At 41.0% G+C, this 22,293-nt stretch overlaps 1 protein-coding gene across 4 annotated transcripts in view; it reads left to right on the forward strand.

Annotated features, from left to right (window-relative positions):
- The window catches only part of ERC2 (ELKS/RAB6-interacting/CAST family member 2), an 845,311-nt gene that overhangs the window by 15,400 nt on the left and 807,618 nt on the right, over positions 1–22,293 (forward strand). For all 4 annotated transcript variants that reach the window (XM_050958427.1, XM_050958428.1, XM_050958429.1 and 1 more), the window contains exon 2: positions 11,506–12,297. In XM_050958427.1, the coding sequence (XP_050814384.1) occupies positions 11,641–12,297 (657 nt within the window). In that variant the 5' untranslated portion in view covers positions 11,506–11,640. The remainder of the gene's footprint in view (positions 1–11,505; positions 12,298–22,293) is intronic.

A 22,293-nucleotide genomic window follows, 5' to 3' on the forward strand; every position in this document is an offset into this window, starting at 1 on the left:
TTTTATTTTGGGCTGAATCCCACCCCTACAAATTTGCAACCCTCTGGCACAATTTAAATCTGCCTGGTGGCAGTCTTACATTGTGCTGGCTGTAGTCCCAATCCTCCAGCTGCTGGATAAGGTACCTTCAAGGGTGCTTCTTGCTGGTGGACCAGCACAAAACTGCCCCTAACATAAATGAGGATCTGTTCCATCATGTTAATGATTGCTTCAGGATACTTTTACAAACAAAAGTTGTAATGAATATTTTCCGTAATGTTTTTATGTGTGGGGGAAGGTGTGTCTGAAAGGCTGCTTTGATTCTGTATACGTTAATTAATTGGGTAAACCAAGAATTTAATATGTTTTTTAAAAAACTAGGCTTAAATTCAGTCTGCAATGTAAACTACATCAACTTGAAAATTGGGAGAGTTACAATAATGGCTATTTTGTTATGTCATCTTAAATCTGAAAGTTGAATCTGATGAGGGAAAAATCAGATTTTATAGTAAAAACAGTGTCTTTATGATTGCTGCAGTAACAAGTTTTTTTCTGTTTTAGTTTTCAGCTGAAAAAACGGAGCATTTTATCAATGAAATGTCAAAGTTAAAACAGTACAGCACTTGCCAACCTTGTGAACTCCCTTAGAGACAATAGTACTATATAGAAAATGTGCGTTAGGAAGAACTAACTTCTGTGTAGAAAGAGTCGGAAGTGAGATGTTCCTTCTAAGTGGAAATAGAATTATTTAAAAGCACCTCCTAGAATTTGCAGGAGCATTTGGTAAACATAACAAAATCTTCTTTAATCTCTTGGACAGTGATGGGCAATATGTGGCCCACAGTCTGCATGCTGCCTGTCAGGATAATCCACTGGTGGGCTGCAAGACAGTTTTGTTTACATTGACCGTCCATAGGCATGGCTGCCTGTAGCTCCCAGTGGCCATGGTTCGCTGTTCCCAGCCAATGGGAGCTGCAGGAAGCAGCATGGGCCACAGGTTGCCCATCACTGCTCTAGGGCCATCTGCTGCCTGCTGAGAGGACCTGCATGGGCCAAGAAGGCCCAAAGAGGCACACTTGAAATGAATTTCTACACCAAGAATGATTAAAGGATTAGAAAACATGCCTTATAGTGATATACTCAAGGAGCTAAAACTATTTAGTTTAACAAAGAGAAGGCTGAGTGGTGATTTGATTACAGTCTGAACACTAACGTAGGGAACATACATTTAATAATGGGCTCTTTGGTCTAGGAGAGAAAGGTATAACACAATCCAATGGGTAGAAGTTGAAGCTAGACAAATTCAGACTAGAATTAAGGCACATATATATGTTTTTTTTAACGGTAAGAGTAATTAATCACTGGAATACTTTGCCAAGTGTCGTGATATATTCTCCATCACTAAAAAATTTTAAAACTAGATTGAATCGTTTTCTAAAAGATATGCTGTAGGAATTATTTTGGTGAAGTTCTGTGGCCTGTGCCATACAGGAGATAAGACAGGATGATCACAATGGTCCCTTCTGGCTGTAAAATCTATGAAAGTTTTAAAGTTGTGTGTGTTTGTTTGGTGAATTTCGGATTTTTTTTTTTTTACATTAAAAGCAGACAAGATTTGTATTTTTAAGTCCCTAGTGACTGAAGAATTAGTGAAATGATGACATGACAAGAGCCCAGAAGTGGGAGAATTGAGCAGCTGAGAGGGGAAAGGACTTCTAACCTAATTCTTAGAACTTTGCTTTTTGTTAGTTTGCTTAGTTAAATTCAATTACCAACATTTTTGATAAAGGATTTTATTATTAAACATCCTTGGCTCTTTCAATTAAGGAGCAATCAATCAAAATAAATATGCACGAAAACATCCAACCTTCTTTGGAAGACAGTTTGCTGTATAAAGTGTGCTTATTTTTGATTGCCAAGTATTGGTAGGTATGCTGTACTGTGCTGCTGGAACGGAGCTGAAAGAGGTTCCACTTGGCCACTGCGCTGGTCTGAATCCTGGGAGTTGGGGAATGCTGGCCAATCAGCGCCCCTCTCCCCCAACTAGCCAATGGGTGCCAGAGATTCCACTGGGAGGAGTTACCTATGGTCCTTTGGCAGGTGCCTCCCTCCCTTAGTACTGGGGACTGTCTCTTTTTTTACTGCTGGCGCCATCAGTTCCCTCGCCCTTTGATGCGGGTGGTGGTGTTTATAAAGACATACAATATGTTCTACAGCAAAAATTAGGGGAGATCAGATTTGATAATTCTGCTATTCCTCAGGCCTGGTCTACACTAGAAAATTAGGTCATCATAACTATGTTGCTCAGGGGTGTGGATATTTCACATCCCTGATGGCGTAACTAAACTGACCTACGTCCCCACATAGACAGTGCTAGGATGACAGAAAAATTCTTCCATCTACCTAGCTACCGCTTCTCATGGAGCTGGATTACCTATGTTAATGGAAGAATCCACCTCAGGGAGGTGGATTACTTACATTAATGGCAGAGTCGGTGTAGGTAGTGCCTACGCTGAAGTGCTGCGGCACAGCTGTGCCATTGTAGCATTTTTAAGTGTAGACAGACTCTTGGAAAAGCTATAAAATGTTTTTTTTTAAAACAAAACACATTCCCTTTCAGGCCTTTTGATGTACCAAAATAACCCTCCTCCCCCAAGGCCAGTTCAGGTTATCCTGACTCAGGCAGACGATGATATGTTTGGTATACTGTTAATGAGAGAAATTCAGATTAGATTTAAAAGATTATTTCTTTACACTGTTTAGGTACTATCTAACATAAAGGCTGAAAACTGACTTAATTAGAACGGGGGTAGCTTTAAAGTTGTCCTTAAAAGTTAGTTGTTCAAAACATTGCAGTAAAAAAAAAAGTGACACAGTGCAGAGCCGGGACATTTTAAAAAAGAATACTGCTTTTTTTCCTCTCTTTTATTTTGAATATTAGAGTTAGCAAAAAACCTAAACCTCCGAAAAAAAATTACTAAGGCAGTACTGAGTTTCTACTCACCTACATTTGGTAATAGTATAATTGCTCATTCATTCAGCATGCCTGCTATCCAACATGCTTAATATTGCTTTTGGGGCAAACGGTTTTCATTGTTGGAATTTTGTGAACACACAATAAGTACTAATTGCTGTCACTGTGCCTGACAGCAGCAGAATGCCTGACAGCTTTATTTTACAATCTTATGCATTCTAAGATGCATATTCTACAACCATTCCTTTTCTCTCCTTCATTCGCCATTCCATTTTCATTAGCTAGAATGCAATCTGGGAAAGAGCACCACCTCCTGTGAGGTGATGAATGCCCTCAACTTCCATTAACATCAGTGGGAGTTGAGGGTGCTCAGCAATGTGCACGATCAGGTGGTAGAGTAATCAGTTAAATTCTCATACATAGATATATACATTTTGTTGTAACACACTACAGCAGTGAGTATTCTGAAAATTTCTGAAATTATATGTTAGCTGAAATTTACAATATTAGTAAAAAGATTATAATACCAGCAATCCAGTTTCAGAGCATGATTTAAAAATAATCTAAATTTGAATGTTGCCATTTGGTATATTGTAATGGTGTATGTTAGCAACATTTAAAAAATCTGAACATACCAATATGTATTTTTATCCCTCCAGTTTTTTAAATTTAGTTTTTCAAACTCTTAACAGATATTTTAAAATATAAAGAATCATATGTGTGGTTGTGACTGGTTTACAAACCCCCCCCTTTCATTTGATCATTGCTCATACCTCCATGCAGTAAACCAAGAAAGGACTTTTTAATTTTGATAAACACAATGTCTAGTGCATATATGAACAGGCTTTTTGTTCATTCTCTTTTTAGTATAGATATTGTAAAATGACAAAAGTGCTGTAGAACTCAGATTAGCTAATGAATACACTCTTCTATATAATGTGTTTCACTTCTCCATTTTCCAATTTTTCCTCACTTTTTGTTTTTAATGCAGTAATAAATGTAAAGAAAAAGAATATTCAAAGAAAATTATCCTGCTTTGCTTGGTGATGTGTTGAGCCACAATTAAAACAAGAAAAATCCCAGATAAAGATAACAATAAAATATAAATACCTCCAGTGCTGGGCCACTGGTTATAAAAGTGTGCATCCCTCAAAACTTGGATAAGTCCTGCTTACCATTCTATGGTGAGAGTATATTTTACAGAATTCATAAAGAGTGCCAAGACACTTTTATTTGTGAAATAGGCATGCATCTTTTCCAGAAACCTTTTGTCAACTGAGATGTTTAAAAATGTTTGAAAGGTAAGTTATAAGGGAGAGTATAAAGACACTGTGTCTTCTTTCTTTCTCTCATCTCTCAGTCCTTTTTATATTTATTTTGTTTTCCTTTCACCCCCAGGGAACTTTAGAAGTACTGAACTATGTCCAGACAGTTTGGAAGGCTTTCTGAGCATATTAAAAATCAGGTTGATAATGTCTACACTTACTTGGCAATACGTATTATTTTGTGGTTTTTGGTAAGCTTTCAATGAAGTTACAGATGTTGGAGCTCTCGGTAATGAGAACATTAGCAAGTCTTCAGGTGTTTCACTATTTCAGGAGTAGCTTGTTTTCAGAGTTTGGTGGTGACAGCTACAAGATGCTGGACCCGGGAGGAGAAAGAGACTGTAAAAGTTGTTTGAGGTTCCCAAATGGAGTTGCCAGGGTTATAGTGGTGCAGCAATACCACTATAGTTAAGGTTGCGTCACAACTTCTGTTTCAAGATTGACCTTTCTAAGTTCTCTAAAACTGACATGTTTAGTAGGATGCCCTTTGAAATTTGATGTGCCTTATAAGAGTGCAGGATAGGGTTAGTGACCTAAATTTAGGGTCATTTGAGCTAGGAATTGCAGAGATATAAACTCTGAAAAAATTGCCATTTTTCAAAAAGTTTCTAGGAGATGTGTTGTTGGTTTTGCTCAGAGCTAGAGATTAAACTACTGATGTGATACAGGTGAAAATTGTCTCTATCTGTTGTGTTCCTAATGATGATTTGTTTTTGTCCATATGGTGACTTCTGTGACATAATTATTGCTCTTGTCATGTAACCTGTTACATTTTGTTGCCTGCATGAGTTAGACATTAATTCAGATATTGATAAGTTTCTCTTGGATTTTTAGTATACAATGATTTGATGGTAGTTCAGTGCAATTGTTGTGTCTTCTGTGGAAGTAGATGTACTGGTAGGGTTGTCAGTTTTTTAATCACACAAAACTGAATGGCCCTTCTCTGAGGGCCCACCCCCTCTCGCTCCATTCCCCTCCCTCCATTGTTTGTTGTCCACCACCCAGGGCCACCCGGGGGGGGGGGGAATGTGGCAATTTGTCCCAGGCCCCATAGGGGCCCCCACGAGAGTTTTTCGGGGCCCCTGAAGCGGGGTCCTTCACTCCCGGAAAACTCTCGCAGGGCCTGGGCCCCCAGAGCTTCTTCCACTCCCGGTCTTCGCCAGCGGGAGGTTCCGCTTTGGCCATAATTTGGCAGCGGAGGTCCCCACCGCGGGTCTTCGGGGCACTTCGGCAGAGGGTCCCGGAGCGTAAGGACCCTCCCACAGCCAAATTACCGCCGAAGCGGGGGCACCACTGCCAAAGACCCCAGGCCCGTGGAATCCTCTATGCGGCCCTGCCCTCACCCTCACTCACTTTCACCAGGCTCTGCGTGTGTGTGTGTGTGGGCTCCGGCTGGGGGTACAGGCTCTGGGGTGGGTCGGGGGATGAGGGATTTGGGGTACAGGAGACGGCTCAGGGCTGGGGCAGGGAGTTTGGGTGTGAGGGTGTTGCAGGGTGTGAGCTCAAGGAGTGAGTTTGGATGCAGGAGGGGACTCTGGGATGGGGCAGGAGGTTGGGGTGTGGGAGGGGGTTTAGGACATGTGGTCTGGGCAGCACTTACTGCAGCTTCCAGGAAGTGACCACCGGGTCCCTATGACCCCTAATTGCACGGGTGGCCAGGGAGGCACTGCGCACTGCTCTTGTGCCTGCAGGCAACATCTCTGCAGCTCCCTTTGGTCACGGTTCCCAGCCAATGGGAGCCTCCTTGCGCCTAGGGGCTGCAGGGACCTGGCAGCTGCTTCTGGGAGCCATGGCAGGTATGGAACCTACCTTCGCCCTGGACCCCTGCTGCACCTCCACCTGACTATTAACAGCCTGGTTGGCAGTGCTGATCGGAGCCGCCAGGGTCCCTTTTTCGTCAGACGTTCCGGTCGAAAACCGGATGCTTGGCAACCCTATGTACTGGGGATCTGTACCAAGCTTCATGTGTTTTTGTTCTGTTTTTGTTTCTTTAAGGTCTAAAAGTCACAGAACAGAGAATCTATGGAATATAACACAATCATCAACATTTTACATGTAAACTGATTGTCCAATTTACAGGTGCTCAGATGCTACAATGAGGGATATGTTATAAATAGAGCTCATCTATGCATGCAATGCGCTTGTGATTCATTAGGAGATAAAAATATAGACAAGTACAACGTAGAAAATTTCTCACAAGCTTTTAATTCAGTGGAAGTGATTTAGCGTTATCAAAATCCAAACAGGATCTTAACAAAATTAATGGTTCTGTGTAGAAATATGTAAACAGGATGAAAATATAATAATGAATGTAAAACAAATCTCAGAGTTTAGTGAAGATTATATTCTTGCAAGAAAACTGTATAATGCGTACCACAAGAGTATTAGTGCACTTGGAAATATAGTAGTAAGACAGTACTAGAATTAAAAGCCTGAGTTTTTAGGCTAAATAAAGACAGTAAAATTCAAATAAAATCCAGTGTGCGAGACTTATGTAGATCATGTGAGTCCATGATATTATTGTCAGCAGAGTACTGGTGATGAGATGAGAAATTTTGAAAATAAATGAAACCTAATTTAGAACAGCCATCAAGAAGTACTTTCTTCCTAAAATAGACTATTCCTTATTTCTGAGATCTTCAGGGGAGACCCTAGAATAAAATACCCAATAATTTTCTTTCTGAGCATGTGTACTTAAGAAGCCCCAAATCCTTTTATACATTAAACAATATATGATATTAAAATAATAACAGGTAGCTTTAGAAATTAATATAAAATACACATTTAAAAGCTATTACAAGAAATTGTTGAGACAATATATGTGCAGTTTTAAATATTTTTAGTGCCACTATATTGAAATGATTTGGATTTTTAAAAAATGGAAAATAACTGTTTAAAGAAAATATGACCCTGATCCATATCTAATATGGACCAAATCCTATACTCTGTCCCAGGCCTGAGTAAATGAGCTTGGGAGGAAGAGGGGCCACAGAAAAGTTTGGGTGGGGTTGGGGAAGAATGCAGTCCTCCTGAGCCAGTCCACATAGCTGTATTGGAGCTGCTCGACGCGTGCTACTGCAACCTCTGTAGTTTCAGTGGGTATGGATGCATGTGGTTGTGGATCCCCTGACTTTGTTCCTAAAGCCCCTTCTAGGGTGATATGCAGGAGATGCTTATCATTGGCATGATCTCTCTTTGATTTACTCTCCAGCCTCCATGCCCTGGAACCACCCTGGTTTTGCCCTGGTTTAGGACACTCCATGCTTGAGGGATGGGGGCAGCAATATTTACTTCTAAATGAATTACATTTTGTGCTGATAGTGTTTATTCAAGAGAAACATTGTAAATGGCATTTAATTTCCAGGGTTTAAATCCTCTCCATGTGCCTCCTCTTCAGCCCAAGCTCACTAACTGGGGTTAGTGCCAGTACATTCTATAAGTGGTGACGGGTGGCTGCTACTGTGGCCCTGAGGGAAGTGTCCCCTGCTGCTCCTGGGCTCCATGCTGGCCCCTGAATTCTGATACCTGGGGGATGCAGGAAATCCCTGTGGAGCTAGCTTGTATGGATCTCAGGAAGGGGGAACCTCTGTGTAGGTGCCCTCAAAACCTTTCTCGTCTCCTCCTTGCAGCAATTCTAAACTGCTTCTACTGCATCTGGCGCTTTTTCACAGCCATACAGAAAGGGACAAGATTAGCTCACAATTAATTGATTTACTCCCACATAAGGAAACACTTTTGTTTGCTGTATTTTGCACTGGCTACATTTTGCATGCAGATCTGTATAATTCAAAATAAGATGTGCAATGGATTGCAAATTAAAATACACATGAACAGCAGAGGTTTCTTAAGCAATTTTTCAGTTGCTGTTTCCTCACTTTTTTTTTCTTATTTTCAGAACTTTCACATCTAGGTTACATTATTAAAACAGAAATGTGAACGTATCACAAAAGCACACAGTAAAGGAGAAGTCTGGGAAAAGCTAGACCTCTTTCTACAAGCTCAGCAATAGGGATTGATGAAAAAAATCAGTGTTGAACAAGACCCAAATTATTGCTCTCTTACAGTCATTGATCTTACAGATTTCACACATACTGGAGAGGGAAGTATTGAACATACTACAGCTAAAAAAGGAGGACTGAGTAACTTAATAAATGAATTAAAGGAGCCAATGTAAATAATACCCATACCAAATTGTGGTAGAAATGGTGGCATTAGAATACCAGACATGGTCCTGATATACTGTTTCTCTGAGACACAACCTCACCATTGTCTCAGCCTTCCACATCTGAAGAATTTAAGTGAGCTCAGTTTAAACAATACAAAGGATTTTGGTAGTCCATTACCACTGCATCTCCTTGCTTATCACCATGCCAACTGTTTATCAGTGTGGAAAGGAGTTGCTCTTAGTGGTGGGAAGCACATACAAATTAGCTGTGTGATCTTTGAGGTGCTATATATGGATCCTCACTCTATACCTATTGGTGAGAGGGTGATTGGGGAATTATGAGAAGAAGTCGGGATGATTTGATCCTAACAGTCATGAGGTGTTGTGTGTTCTCTGCTTCAGTGACCTTAACTTCACTCACTGACTGTTTTGGAGCTGAGATGTCAGAAATATTGTGCACCCTAGTGAATCAATTGCTATATACCATGTGGCAGCTGGAGCTGGCGAGACATAGATTTTGTCTCTTTACTGGGAGTATGTTTGGGCACCCAAATACTAGGATAATAGACACTGTCGTAAGAACTTAGATAGGGAAACTGCAGCTGGCTCTTCTAGGATTTGAGTTTGCCTCCGTTGCAGTAGAGTCCAGTAAGACTCCAGATGGCTTCAGGGCTCAATTCCTTGGGCAAGGCTTTGGCCTATATAATTTAAATGTTTCAGCATTACTCTACAGGCTGAGTAGTTCCCATTGACTTCATTGGAATTTACTTGTATACTTCAGCAGGAGAGCGTTGCTAGAGTCTAATTTCACATCCACTATTTCTGCTTAAATAGTCAAAATTCCAGTACTTCTCAGAATGGATGTGCCTGTGTGGCATCCTACAAAATTGAGGCTTATTTCTACATGGAAGAACATCTGTATTTTGGGACAACAGAACTGCCTCTCACCTGCTGGAGCAAATACAAACCAACAGCAAACAGTGACTGTCGTTGAGCTGGTTAATACAAAACAATGTTTTGTTAGCACTGGTTGATCTAGTTTGCCTAGGGCTGTATTTGCACTAGAGAAGGGAACTATTTGAAATTGGACTGCTTGGATAGAAACAGTTACAGCACAAAGAATTTGGTATGTCCATTTTAGCCGCATTGAAGGACATCAGAACCTTGTATTTTTGCTCATATCCACAATCACTATTTTAAACCATTTCCATTGCAATGCCCTCCAGGTACTAGCCCTGTAATTCCTGGGCCAACTCGCATAAAAAGTGGATTCTGGAATATTTTGAAAGGGCACTGATGCACTGCAGAATAGTACCGAGGGGACCAAGAAGAAACATTTTAGCACATCCAAATCCATGCTTGCAATGAAACAGCTCAGACTGAAGTGGTTTACACTATACTGATTCTTAGACCTATTGAAAACCTAGTCTACTTCCAACAGTTTTTAGAATCCATGTAAACCAGTTGGAATACACTTGTATGAGGTCATAGATGGTTTACAAATCTTGAAGATTAGAATGGTTTGCAGTGGTACATTTCTCTGGCATAGTGGGGACTTGTTTTTGTCTTTGTTTGCACTAATGTCCGTAATTGCTTTTTCTAAAATGGTTCAAACACAGTGGCAATGACTTAATATACTCGCTGTTATTCTTGGTTTAAGAATATTTACATTCCCTCCCTCTCTTCCCCCCCCCCACCAAAAAACCCCACAAAACCAAAACAAAAAAACCCATCAACACAAATGTAGAATGGACATTATAGAATTGGAGTAGGATACCTGTATGTAGTGATAATGTCCTGGGGAAATGCTTAAAAATTGCTGGATTTAAGTGACTTAGACTTGCTGCTGCTGCTGCTCTGAACTAATCATCTCTTTAAGAAATTATTTTAGATCTGGTTTAGTTATCGCAGCCAAGTTACTTAATTTCAGATTGCTTGGATTGCTTGTTTGTTGTTTAAAAAAATCAATGAAGGCTCATAGTTATGGGTGATAAATGTGGATCAGATGTTCCTGGTATTATCAGATTCTTTATTATTATTTTTATTTTTACTGGTTATGAAATTCTCAGTAACTTTAACTGTTCTGATTATTTAAATCAATTACAAAAGTAAGTTTGCTACAGAAATACCATTATGACACCAAATGCAGAAAAGGAGATTTGACAGTCCCTCCTTTACTTGAGGAAAGAATTAACTGTTTATAATATATTTTTTTCCTTGAAATAGGCAAACAACAAATACCAACAAGCCTGTGATTTATAGTACCAGTCATCTTTCTAATAATTTCTAATTGTTCTGAAGACAACTATTCTCTGAAATTAACCGTCTTATTGTAAACCTTAAAATTTAGCTTAACAGTATCTGTTTCTACCGCTAAAGCGGCTATCAGAAGTATTGTGTTTTGGTTTGAGCATTAGCCTGCTAAACCCATGGTTGTGAATTCAGCCCTTGACAGGGCCATTTAGGGATCTGGGGCAAAAAAATTAGTTGGGGATTGGTCCTGCTTTGAGCAGGGGGTTGGACTAGGTGACCTCCTGAGGTCCCTTCCAACCCTGATATTCGATTAAATTTAACCTCCCCCCTCTTGGCCTCCATCATGTCCCCACCATTGTGGTATTTATTCAGCTAATATTATTAAAGGAAAACAGATATGTTGTGTTTTGAAAATATATTCTTGACCTCTGGTTTCAATTTGTTTTTGGGTAGACACCAGACAGTTTCATCCCTGGTGTAATTTCATTGTGATAATTGATTTAAATGAATTGACTTAAATGACTGGAGTTACATTAAGGATATGTTTGGTCCACAGTGTTACTAAGTCAAAACGCCAAAAATAGTTTTTGGAAAGAAAAAAGTGAACAATTGTTTCTCCATTTGAAATTCCATTAAATATGGAAATTCACAGGTCATAATCCTAAAAGTAAAAAAAGTATTAGTCTTAGTTTGAAAATAATTATTCCAAGACCAGTTGAGGTATGCTGTGTTTTCTGATCCACTTTCATCATTGTAATATTACTTTATATTGTATTTGTTACTTTATTCAACTTCAATTTTTTTTCCAGATCGTCATCATTTTTTGCTTACTTGAAGAATACAGTGAAACCGTTTGCCAGCATTATTATCTGGAATTATAGGTTTAATATCCAACATCAGTGTTACTAATTTCTTATTAAATAGTACCTCACAGTAGTAGAAAAATGTATGGAAGTGCAAGAACAATCAGTAATTTGGAAGGCAGTCCTTCCAGGTCTCCTCGTTTGCCAAGATCTCCTCGTCTGGGCCACAGGAGAACAAGCAGCGGGGGAGGTGGAGGAACAGGTAAGACACTATCAATGGAGAACATCCAGTCCCTTAATGCAGCCTATGCAACATCTGGACCGATGTATCTTAGTGACCATGAAGGTGTAGCATCTACTGCTTTCCCAAAGGGCACAATGACTCTTGGAAGGGCTACAAATCGAGCTGTGTATGGTGGTCGAGTCACGGCTATGGGGAGTAGTCCAAATATTGCTTCAGCTGGACTCTCTCACACAGATGTCCTTTCTTATACTGATCAGCATGGAGGTCTGACCACATCTTCACATCATCATCATCATCAAGTTCCCTCTATGCTGAGACAGGTAAGGGATAGTACCATGCTAGATCTACAGGCTCAGCTCAAGGAACTACAAAGAGAAAATGATCTTCTGAGAAAAGAACTGGATATCAAGGACAGTAAGCTGGGATCTTCCATGAATAGCATCAAGACTTTCTGGAGTCCTGAACTAAAAAAGGAAAGAGTCTTGAGGAAAGAAGAAGCTGCCAGAATGTCAGTTCTTAAAGAGCAGATGAGGGTTTCTCATGAAGAAAACCAGGTAAGTAATCCTGAAAGTTTTTCTACCAATTTACAACTAAGCACTTAATTTTTTGCTTATAATACTGTGACCTGTATTGGAGCTAGTTTGGCATCATCAATAGGAATTCTGTGTCTTGCTGTATCTGCCTCTGTCTGCTAAGCAATAGGAAAGCATACTAATAAGAAGCTGGATGTAGCTTATAATTTCCTTGATGCAGCATTCCTTTACATTAGTGCTGAGGAGAATGATTGATTGTTTGCCACTACCTGTTTTCTTATTTGTGAGACATTCTGTAGTATTTTTTTCAACAGCAGTCTGAATACAGTCTGCAGCCTTTACTGAAGAGGGAATTGCACCACTTCTACACATAGCTGGAAAAGTATGAATAAGTATGTGGGGACACATTTTGTATGAGGTGAATAGGGATTTAGTGGCCTAGTTTCCATGAGAGCTAAAAGGAGACATGATATTAAATCCCATCGATTAAATTTTATAATATTCTGTATTATTCCAACAATGAAATAAATTGGAATTGTGCTCTGTCTGCTACTTTACTTAAACAGGCCTAACCTTAGGAAATGAACAATTTTGAAAATGTTTAGTTATATCGGAAGTGTAATTACTAATGTTTCCATTCTCTGTTATAAAATGATGGAAGGATATAGTCATTAATGATTCAGATTATTTATGATTAAATACAATACCATCATCAGAAAAGTAGCTATTCTGTACTGTTTCCAAGAAGCTATATAGATCAGTGGCAAAGGTGAGATTGCAAGTTCCTATTTTGCACAAGTTTCCTACACACATTTTCACTGATGGTCTTGTATATTTAAAGCTGCCCCTTTTTAAAACATGTATTGATTCTCTTATGAAAAAAATACAATACATAATATGTTCTTCCTGCTTAGAGATCTCCAATCTGTGCTCCTCCATTGACAGGCAAGCAGCAACAATCAGGGTTTTTGATGCCTTCTTTTTCACAGGTTTCTAATCACCAGTACTGCTTTCCTTCTGCAAAAGCACTACTAGTAGTGTGCCTCTCTGAACTTCCCAGTGAATTTAGATGTTTCAGTATATACTATTTCTCTCTCCACAAATATTTAAGTAGTGTACCATGTGTGACTGGGTGAAAGCACTATGTCAGCTTTTCAGACTTCATCTTTCAAGATATGTCTCGAGACTTTCTTGAGCTAAAAAGGGATCTTTCAAGATATATCTCAAGATTTCCTTCAGTTCAGAAAAATCAAGTATTGAGCTAAAAGCAGAATTTTCATACTGTGGAAAATTCTGACATTTCAACGTTTTTGTTTTTCATTCTAAATCAGAATGAAAAGTTTTGATATTTTTCATGGAACAGACATTCAAAAAGATTTTCAATTCAGAAGTGTCACATTTGTGTTTTGATCAATTGTTTTAACATATTTTTGTTCAAAATTAAACATTTCAACATTCCCAAAGTCAAAACATTTTGGTCTGGTTTGTTGAAATGACCCTAAATGCTTCATTTCCAGTCAGTTCAACATTAAACTGCATGCTCCCATTTTGGCACATTGCCTCATGGGAGTTGTGGTTTGGGAGCTTGATGCCCCATTGTCTCCTATAATCCAGACTACTACAAAATGCAGATTTGGGTCAACTGAAACATGTCACACATTTTTGTTGAATTTGCTGAATTGTTTTACTCTGGGCGATAAAAAAAACAAAAAAAATTCCCAAAACAGAAAAACTCCTTGTTTTGACATTTTCTAAATGATTCTTTGTTTCAAAATTTACTTTAACTTTTCTTAATATTTTTTTAATAAAATTCAAGTCCAAATTTTTTTATTTTGGGTTGAATCAAATGTTTCTTTTGACTCACAATAAAATCATTTCTCAATTTTCTGTTCTAGACAGCAAGCCAGTAGTGCATGAATGTAGTTCTTGTGTTGTTCAGTACCAAACTGACAGCCATGGAGGCTGAAGACCTCTGTTTATAGTGAATGCACTGAAAATTTCATTCTAGTTGCTGTTATATTCTGTGTTCTTCAAATTCTAGAACCCATAATATCGCTAAAACTGAAATGAATTTATAAATGTCTCTTGTATATGTACTGTAGGTTCTACCTAGGTACCTCAGTTTTACTCTGGAGGGGGACCATTTCCAATATGTGAGGGTGGATTAGCAGACATATGTTTGTACAGAATTTGAAGATTCCAAGTGCTGTATAAATGCTAAGTATCACTACTCTCATTAGTGCTTCACTCTCTGTACCTATTCAGTCCTTCGTCTAGTTTAAGAACGTCCTTGAGCGTGCCAGTCTTGGTGATGTTTATTGTGATATGGACTGAGACAACCAACGGCCTTAATATGATAATGATTTTCACTCACTCCTAATCTCTTCTATATCTAAAAGCAAAAGTATCTTTTTTTCCATTACCAATCTTCTCCAGGAAACAAACTTAATGGAGGTAGTACTTTTCAATGAGCTGGATTGGTTTAATCCTAACTCTGAATGTCAGTCTCCCTCTCAAAGGATGGGGAGCTCATCTGGAGTCACAGGACTCAAGCAAACTGAACATAGTCCAAAAGAGAACTCCACATAAACAGTGTGTAGCTCAGGTTAGTAAACTGGCACTTCAGTTTTTTCAGTGCTCTTTAAATCACAGCAGTGCTTATTTACACATAACCCTTAGTTCTTGTCCTCATCAAAAGCAATGGACCCTGCACCCCTACCTTTTGCATTCAACCTTAGGATTCAATGGTGGGGTTGTCTAGCGATGAACTAGTCACAACAAGATCCAGCACAAAACTCTTTGGATGGGCTTGGTTTACAGATCTGCTGCAGCTATCAGCTGCTGACCATCTCCTTCTGTTTTGCATGCCAAAGGGTTCCTTTCTGAATTCTGACATGGCAGCTCTTCCCATAATGATTTTGCTTGTGAAAGTTTAAATTTGGAGAGATTGGGGCTATCCGATATAGTGTCTGATACTCTTTTACAGTCTAGGTGTTCCATGTGCTATTTATAATCTTCTCCCTTCGGTTTCATAGGACCATGTGAGGGGTGTTCACCATCCCCAAAAGGGTTAAGAAAGCTGAGAAAGCGGCCAAATAGTGAGTTAGGCCACACATGAGGGATTTAGGCTGGAGAAACAAGACCTGACTGGAAGATGGAGCTGAGCTGAGGCTGGACTAGCATAAAGCCTGGAAGCTGGCACCAGAGAGGGTTTCAGTGGGGAAGTCTGCAGCCACTGTGCATTAGAGAGGGAAGGATGGCACTAAGGGAAAGAGCAGGACCCCGGGGTGCCTGGCTCTGAGGGAAGGACATATCCAGAAGAGAGAATGGTGCAGAAGAAAGCCAGTGGGAAGTGAAGTAGGAAGCAACCCAGGGGAAAAGCCAGCAGGGTTGGGGACTCAACAGACTTTGGATGTCTGTTGTAGGGTCCCCAGGCTGGAACTTGGAGTAATGGGTGAGCCTGAGTTCCCCTATCAGTCACTGACTAAATGGCATCGCCTGGACAGCGGGGCCAGTGAGAATCTGCCCCAGAAGGGGAAACCACTTAGTGACTTGGCCAGAGGACTGAATTACTAAGAGGAAGCTGCAGCTCCTGGAGTGAGAGAGAGGCTGCAGAATGAGGGAGAGGCTGCAGCGGGAGGTGTGGGACCTGGAAGAGAGGCACCACTCATGGTGAGTGAGTGGATTCCTGTGGCAGACCACAATAAAGAAATTGTTGTTTACCTCATAGTTTGGAATTTGTTTACAGGTTTATTGGTTGTTTGACTGTCTGATCTCTTGTTCTATACAATTTCACACCTTTAAGCTCAGTCAGCATTTTTACTGTTAGAACTTATACAATCACACTGTATTGTGGTGGGTTTTCTTAGTGCAGTGTCATTTTAGTGCCTTCAGTCCAGAGATATTATTCCCTGCATAGTCTAAGTCTGGTTCTTAAGTGACTGCAAACTCTACCTCTATTATTACATTAAGGTATTCTCTAGAGGCTATTTCTTCAAGTGGGAGTGTGTAGACGGGTTCCGCCGGGGCTCGACCCTCCCTGAGGGGGAGGGGAGCCACACCGGCCTCGATGTCTTCCCTGCAGTTACAGTCTGCTCTGGCCTTTCGGCAGGTCAGAGCAGTGACAAAGTCAAAGGGGGCCCAGCCCTTGGTTCGGGCGGGGCACCAAACACAGTTCTAAGTAGCTCTGGCCCTTTGGAGCAGGGCAGAGCACCAAACACGCAGTTACAAGTAGCTCTGTCCCTTTGGGGCAGGGCAGAGCAGTGGCAAAGTCAGCGGGGCCCGGCCCTTGGTTCGGGCGGGGCACCAAACACACAGTTACAAGTAGCTCTGGCCCTTTGGGGCAGAGCAGAGCACCAAACACGCAGTTACAAGTAGCTCTGTCCCTTTGGGGCGGGGCAGGGCAGAGCAGTGGCAAAGTCAAAAGGGGCCCAGCTCTTGGTTCGAGTGGGGCACCGAACACAGTTAAACAGCTCTGTCCCTTTGGAGCAGGGCAGAGCAGTGGCAAAGTCAAAGGGGCACCAAGCACAGTTTAAACAGTTACAGGCCTCTCCGACTGGGAAGAGGGAGAATCTGCCACCCGGTTACGGGTGGCAGGGGGAACGCAGGCCCACCCACTCCTCTGTGTTCCAGCCCGGGGCCCTGGTAGCGGTTGTTACCGCTACTGGTGGTCAGTGGGGTCCTGACCGCAACACACTGACATGGGCAACGGTAGCTCTGCAGCCTGACTGGAGTCAGCTGCCCCCGGGCTACTTCCTAATTCCCCCTCTATTCCTACCTGGTCCGGGGCCTCTGTTCCGGAGATGTCCAGGACCATCGGTTCCTCCCAATCCGGGCTGGGCGGCAGGTCCGGGAGGGTTTCGGGGAATTCGGGCCACGCCTGGTTTGGGGGCTCCTCGGGGCCGTAGTAGGGGCGAGGCAGTTCTGGCGGCTCCTCGTCGTAGTAGGGGCGAGGCAGCTCTGGCGGCTCCTCTTCGTAGTAGGGGCGAGGCAGCTCTGGCGGCTCCTGGTCTCGGCCTCTGGCTCGGGCAGCCTCCCAGTCATGAGCAGCGGCAGGCACGTCTGCTCCTGCCGATGGCCAAGCCACAACTGAAGGCTGGGGCCCGGCTTTTATTCTTCCGGGCCGCCGCCTGACCCTTTGAGGGGCAGGACTTCCGCTCAGCGGCCCTGCCCCCGTGGATGACTGATGGGGCTCGACCCTCCCTGAGGGGGAGGGGAGCCACACTGCCTCGCTACAGAGTGTAAGTAAATTAATAATTAGTTTTGAGTTCCTTCCATTTTTATCAGGAGGTCTTCCTTTCTGGTTTTTTTTTGGGTCTGGATCTTTGCAAGAATGGATATCTTTGATGTTGCTTGGATATTTAAAGTAGGACCTTAAAATTTCGATTACCATAGTCAAAGAACTTACATTCATTGAGAGGCTGTTCCCCTTTTTTCTGGGCCCCAAAAGCGGATGCCAGGATTTTCCATAGCCCAACCAATTCATTGCTATTATCTCTGAGGCTTACAAAGCTGAAAGGGTGATTCCCTCTTTTGTAAATTAGGGCCCTCTTTTGTTAGAGAGAGAGAGAGAGAGAGAGAGAGAAGGGGAGTGGGGGAGAGACAAGGATCCTGTGCAGTGGAGGTCTGTAAGGACAGAAACCTGATCAGTCTTGCATCCCTTTTAAAAATACTTTTCCCTCTGCAGCTGTGCCCTTTGGGTTTCATGTCCACAGGGTAGAGGTATTGTATTGTCTCCCTATCTCTTCTGTGCTTGAGTAAAGTTTTTTTTTAATTTTGTTTTTAATCGGGGTCATTGGGATCAGGGCTTGCTCTAGGCACCAGCAAACCAAGCACATGTTTGGGGCAGCACATTTTCAGGGGCAGCATTCTGGCCTTTTTTATTTATTTTTATTTTTTTATTTTTATTTTTTTTTGCTTCTGGTGGCTAAAACTTAGAGTTGGCCCTGGTAGCAGCAGCGCGTCATGCATAGGGGGTGCCCTGGGGCCACTGCGGTTTGCGTCGTGGGGGAGCAGGGCACAAGGAACCACCTTGCAGGTGGCACAAGGAACCACCTTGCAGGTGCCACAAGGAACTGCCTGCAGGTGCCGCAGATGGGACTGGGCGAAGTGGCTTGAGCCGCCCAGGGACCTCATCAGGGTGGCCAAAAGCAGCAGTAGTGGGGCCGACGTCTCGCTCTCCAGGGCTCCGCTCCCTTTGTGGTTACCCTGCCCCAGCTCCTCAGCCACCTGCTGGGGCAGTCCCCTGGCTCTGCCCTTCTGGATCCCAGCCAGTACTGGAGGCTGGAGCCCTGGCTGGAGGGACCCTGGGCTGAGGTGTGGCCCAGGAGCCCCGCTGCTTACCCCGACCCTGCCAGCGCTGGACTGGCTGGAGGCAAGGGTGGAGTCAGCACTGGTGGAGGGGAGCCCAGGGCCAGGGTGGTAGGGTGTGTGTGTGGGGGGTGGGGGTGAGAGCCCAGGGCTGGGGTGGAGGGCAGCCAAAAATTTTTTTGCTTGGGGCTGCAAAAAACCTGAAGCCAGCCCTGATTGGGATTGCCCAGAACATGCATTGGTGATAAAGGGGCAGCAAGTTGTCTAAGATTTTTAATCTGTACATGGTGTTTCTACATCTTAGAATCACCAGTCCATAATGTCCCAACCAGATACTTTTTCCTGATTAGTAAGAATATTAATCTTTTAATTTTAGTTTATTATTCAGAAGGGATATTATAGAAGCTTTGTGTGGGGATCAGGAGGCTGAGAGCGGGGAGTGCACCAAAAATCCTTCAATGCTATTTGCTCCCTGCACTGCTGCCTGTCAAAAAAGGAGAGAAAACTAGCACCATCCATTTGAACTGATGATTCCAACATAAAAAGCCACCATATATAATTCTACTTTTGTGATGTTGCAATAGTTTATATATATCACACTCTGATCTGCATGTAAATGTTATTATTTAATAGTTGATTATCAAAACAAATAATCCACTATTGGACATCATGGGCCAAATTAATTTCTGTTGTTGATTTCACTGGAGTTATGCAAAGGGTTTATTTTTTCCGTTGATTTTTCATTAAGTGAACTTCCTGCGAAGGTGGTGGTTGTTTGCTCTTTGAAAACGTATTATAAATTGTCTGATCTTTTATGTTTAATTTTCTTCTCTGTTATGATAAGAGTTTGCTTCTGATTAATGAGAAAAAGATAAATGATAAGAAGGATAATAGCAAATCCTCTGAAAGTTTGATAGGTTTGCAAGTAAAAATGTTTCTTAAAATAGGTTGTGCACATCTACAGAAATACTAATGAATTGTGCATACTGCAATTATAAGGATAAAGTTGATTAAAAGTAAGAAGATTTAACCAATAGGATCAGCACATGCAAAGTAGTAAAATAACTTGAATTGCGACTGGCTCCTCAAATGTTAACTTATGATTTCAAGACAAGTGTCCAGAACAGTCAAAAATAAATTAACAAACATGCAGGAAGGTCGTTTTGCTTCCTAATATTAATTAATTCACATCTATTTACAGAATTACAGGCTGTACTCTTCTTGCAGTTTGGATGACATTACACATCACCCAAGCTATACTTTTTTGTTTATCATTTTGTTTGGCCGTATGATCTAATCCCTGTATAATGTCTATTTTCAAACTAAGGCCCCCACTGCTGCAATGAGCTTCATGCAGGTGAAGTGGCTCTGCATGGGCCTAATTGGAGCTGATTGTAGGGCTGGGCCCTAATTTGCTCTTTATCTGCTATACAGTATTGTATATCAATATAGCGCGCTCTCTCTCTCTCTCTCTCTCTCTCTCTGTATGTATTCACACATATACATAAACAATATCAAAATTTGTGAAGTTGTTGTTCATACTTATCATAAAGTAGAAGGCACAATGATGATCTGAATAACCTGAGAAGTGCAAGTGCTCTATGCTTGTTTTACTGGTTTTCATGAGGTGTGTTATCACTTTTACAAATGAGTTACAAAATCCCAAGAAAACATGTTACCTGAAATATTTTTATTGAACATTTCTTTCACCAAGATAAAGCAAGCCATTTAAATTGTTTTCACCTCTGCTTCATAATTCAGTATTTGAGACATTATTAAAGTCTATTTTAAGGTCTCACTTGTAGTTCAGCATGCTCATACTCCCTATTTTGTGTTTCTCAGTATTCTGCTGTTCTATTTTCTTCAACTTTTCTTTTAAAAATTTCTTCTGTTAACAGCTGCATGTTTACTTGCTAGTTTTAACTTTATTTTGGATGGTATTTTCAGTAAATTCTTCACTTTCATTGAAATTGATGACATTTTAAGTACGAGAGACACATTTCCAGTTTATCTTCTGCTTTAACTGTTTAAGATGTGGAAAAATGATGAAAAAATACAGGCCTATTAATAAAACTGTCATTGAATAGTCTGACAATGTGGTTGTGCCAGATATAGTTGGAACCTTTTGACTGTCAGTCTGGTGTCTCATTTCATAGTTGTCTTTTTATACATATATATTTAAGCATTCTTAAGTAATTTATATTAAACCTTCTTAGAAGAAGTTTTATTGTGATTATAACTATAACCTAAAGTGCTTGTAACCTGAGTAAGTATGTGGAGTGCATTAAATATTAATTTAAGAACAAAAATGATGTAATCTAATAACACATGCGGAATAAAAGACTGGCCATCAGTATTTTGTCATAAATAGGACCACAAACATGGAGGCTCTATCAAATGGAGGTGTGCTGGATGGAAAAGGTCTTCAAATATCTTTTTGTTGTTCTTAATTGATCTTTACTGGGCAGGGAGAGGGGCTGGGAGCTATTATGATATAAATATTACACAATATTCACATCTATATTATTATTTATCAGAAACTAGCTAATCTCTTCCAGCTGTGCAACAGCCAGGTGTGTCAAAAATGACCTGATAAAGGCAAGGTGCTTTCTTGGATTTTTATGAGCTATAAAGGAGGTATGAAAGATGTGTGGGTTTTTCTGTTAATGGTTTACCTTAAAATACACCTCTACCTTAATATAACGCTGTCCTTGGGAGCCAAAATATCTTACCGCATTTGGTGAAACCGTGTTATATCGAACTTGCTTTGATCTGCCGTAATGTGCAGTCCCACCCCCCTGGAGCACTGCTTTACCACGTTATATCCGAATTCGTTTTCGATCGGGTCTTGTTATATTGGGGTAGAGGTATATCAGGAATGTCCGTGTTGATCTTGGTTTTGCTCTGGGATGTGGTTGGGTTTTTAGAGGCTATATGTAATATGTTCTCACATCTTAAGCCTGGTCTTCACCAATAAATTAGATCTACCTACCTACATTGCTCAGGGTTGTTTTAATTTTTTATTTTTAAAATCACACCTTGTATGACATAGGTAGGTTGACCTAATCCCCACTGTGCGTGCAACAAGGTTGATGGAAGAATTCTTCCATTGACCTAGCTATCACCTTTTGGAAAGGTGGATTGCCTATATCAGTAGGGGGGAGGAAACCTTCTGTTGATGTGGAAAGCATCTGTGCTACAGTTGCGGTGAAGTACCTGTGTTGCTGTACTGTAGACGTCCCCGTAGTTGAAGGGGAACTGGTGTTGAATTTAAAACAGACTTCCTTTCTTCAAAGTGCTAATTAGACATTGAAGTTAAATCGGTGTTAGCAAAAACAACTTTTAAAAGAGTTTTAATAAAGCTGACAAAAATATTACTTTCTCAATTGAACAACTCTTTTGGTGATGTCATTGTATTCTGCAATAATCATAGTCTTCTAGTCTAGGCAGGAGCTGAATTTGATGTAAAAAACAGATCAATTTTTTTCCACAGAATGTTTCCAGCCTTTTTTATACATCAGAAAGAACTAAAACCAAGTCAAGTCAACTTCTGAGGAAAGATGGATGCTGTATAGCTGAACAAACCAGTAGAACTTTACCTGTTGCCATATGACAAAGGGCTGTGAGCTCATCAGCTTTCAGATTAAACATAGGCATGCTTGGTTAATATTTGGACAGTAGATCTGAGAGTGCTACAAGAAGTGTTGG

Source organism: Gopherus flavomarginatus, chromosome 6 (genome assembly GCF_025201925.1).
Source record: "Gopherus flavomarginatus isolate rGopFla2 chromosome 6, rGopFla2.mat.asm, whole genome shotgun sequence".
In the NCBI taxonomy this organism is placed as follows: domain Eukaryota; kingdom Metazoa; phylum Chordata; order Testudines; family Testudinidae; genus Gopherus; species Gopherus flavomarginatus.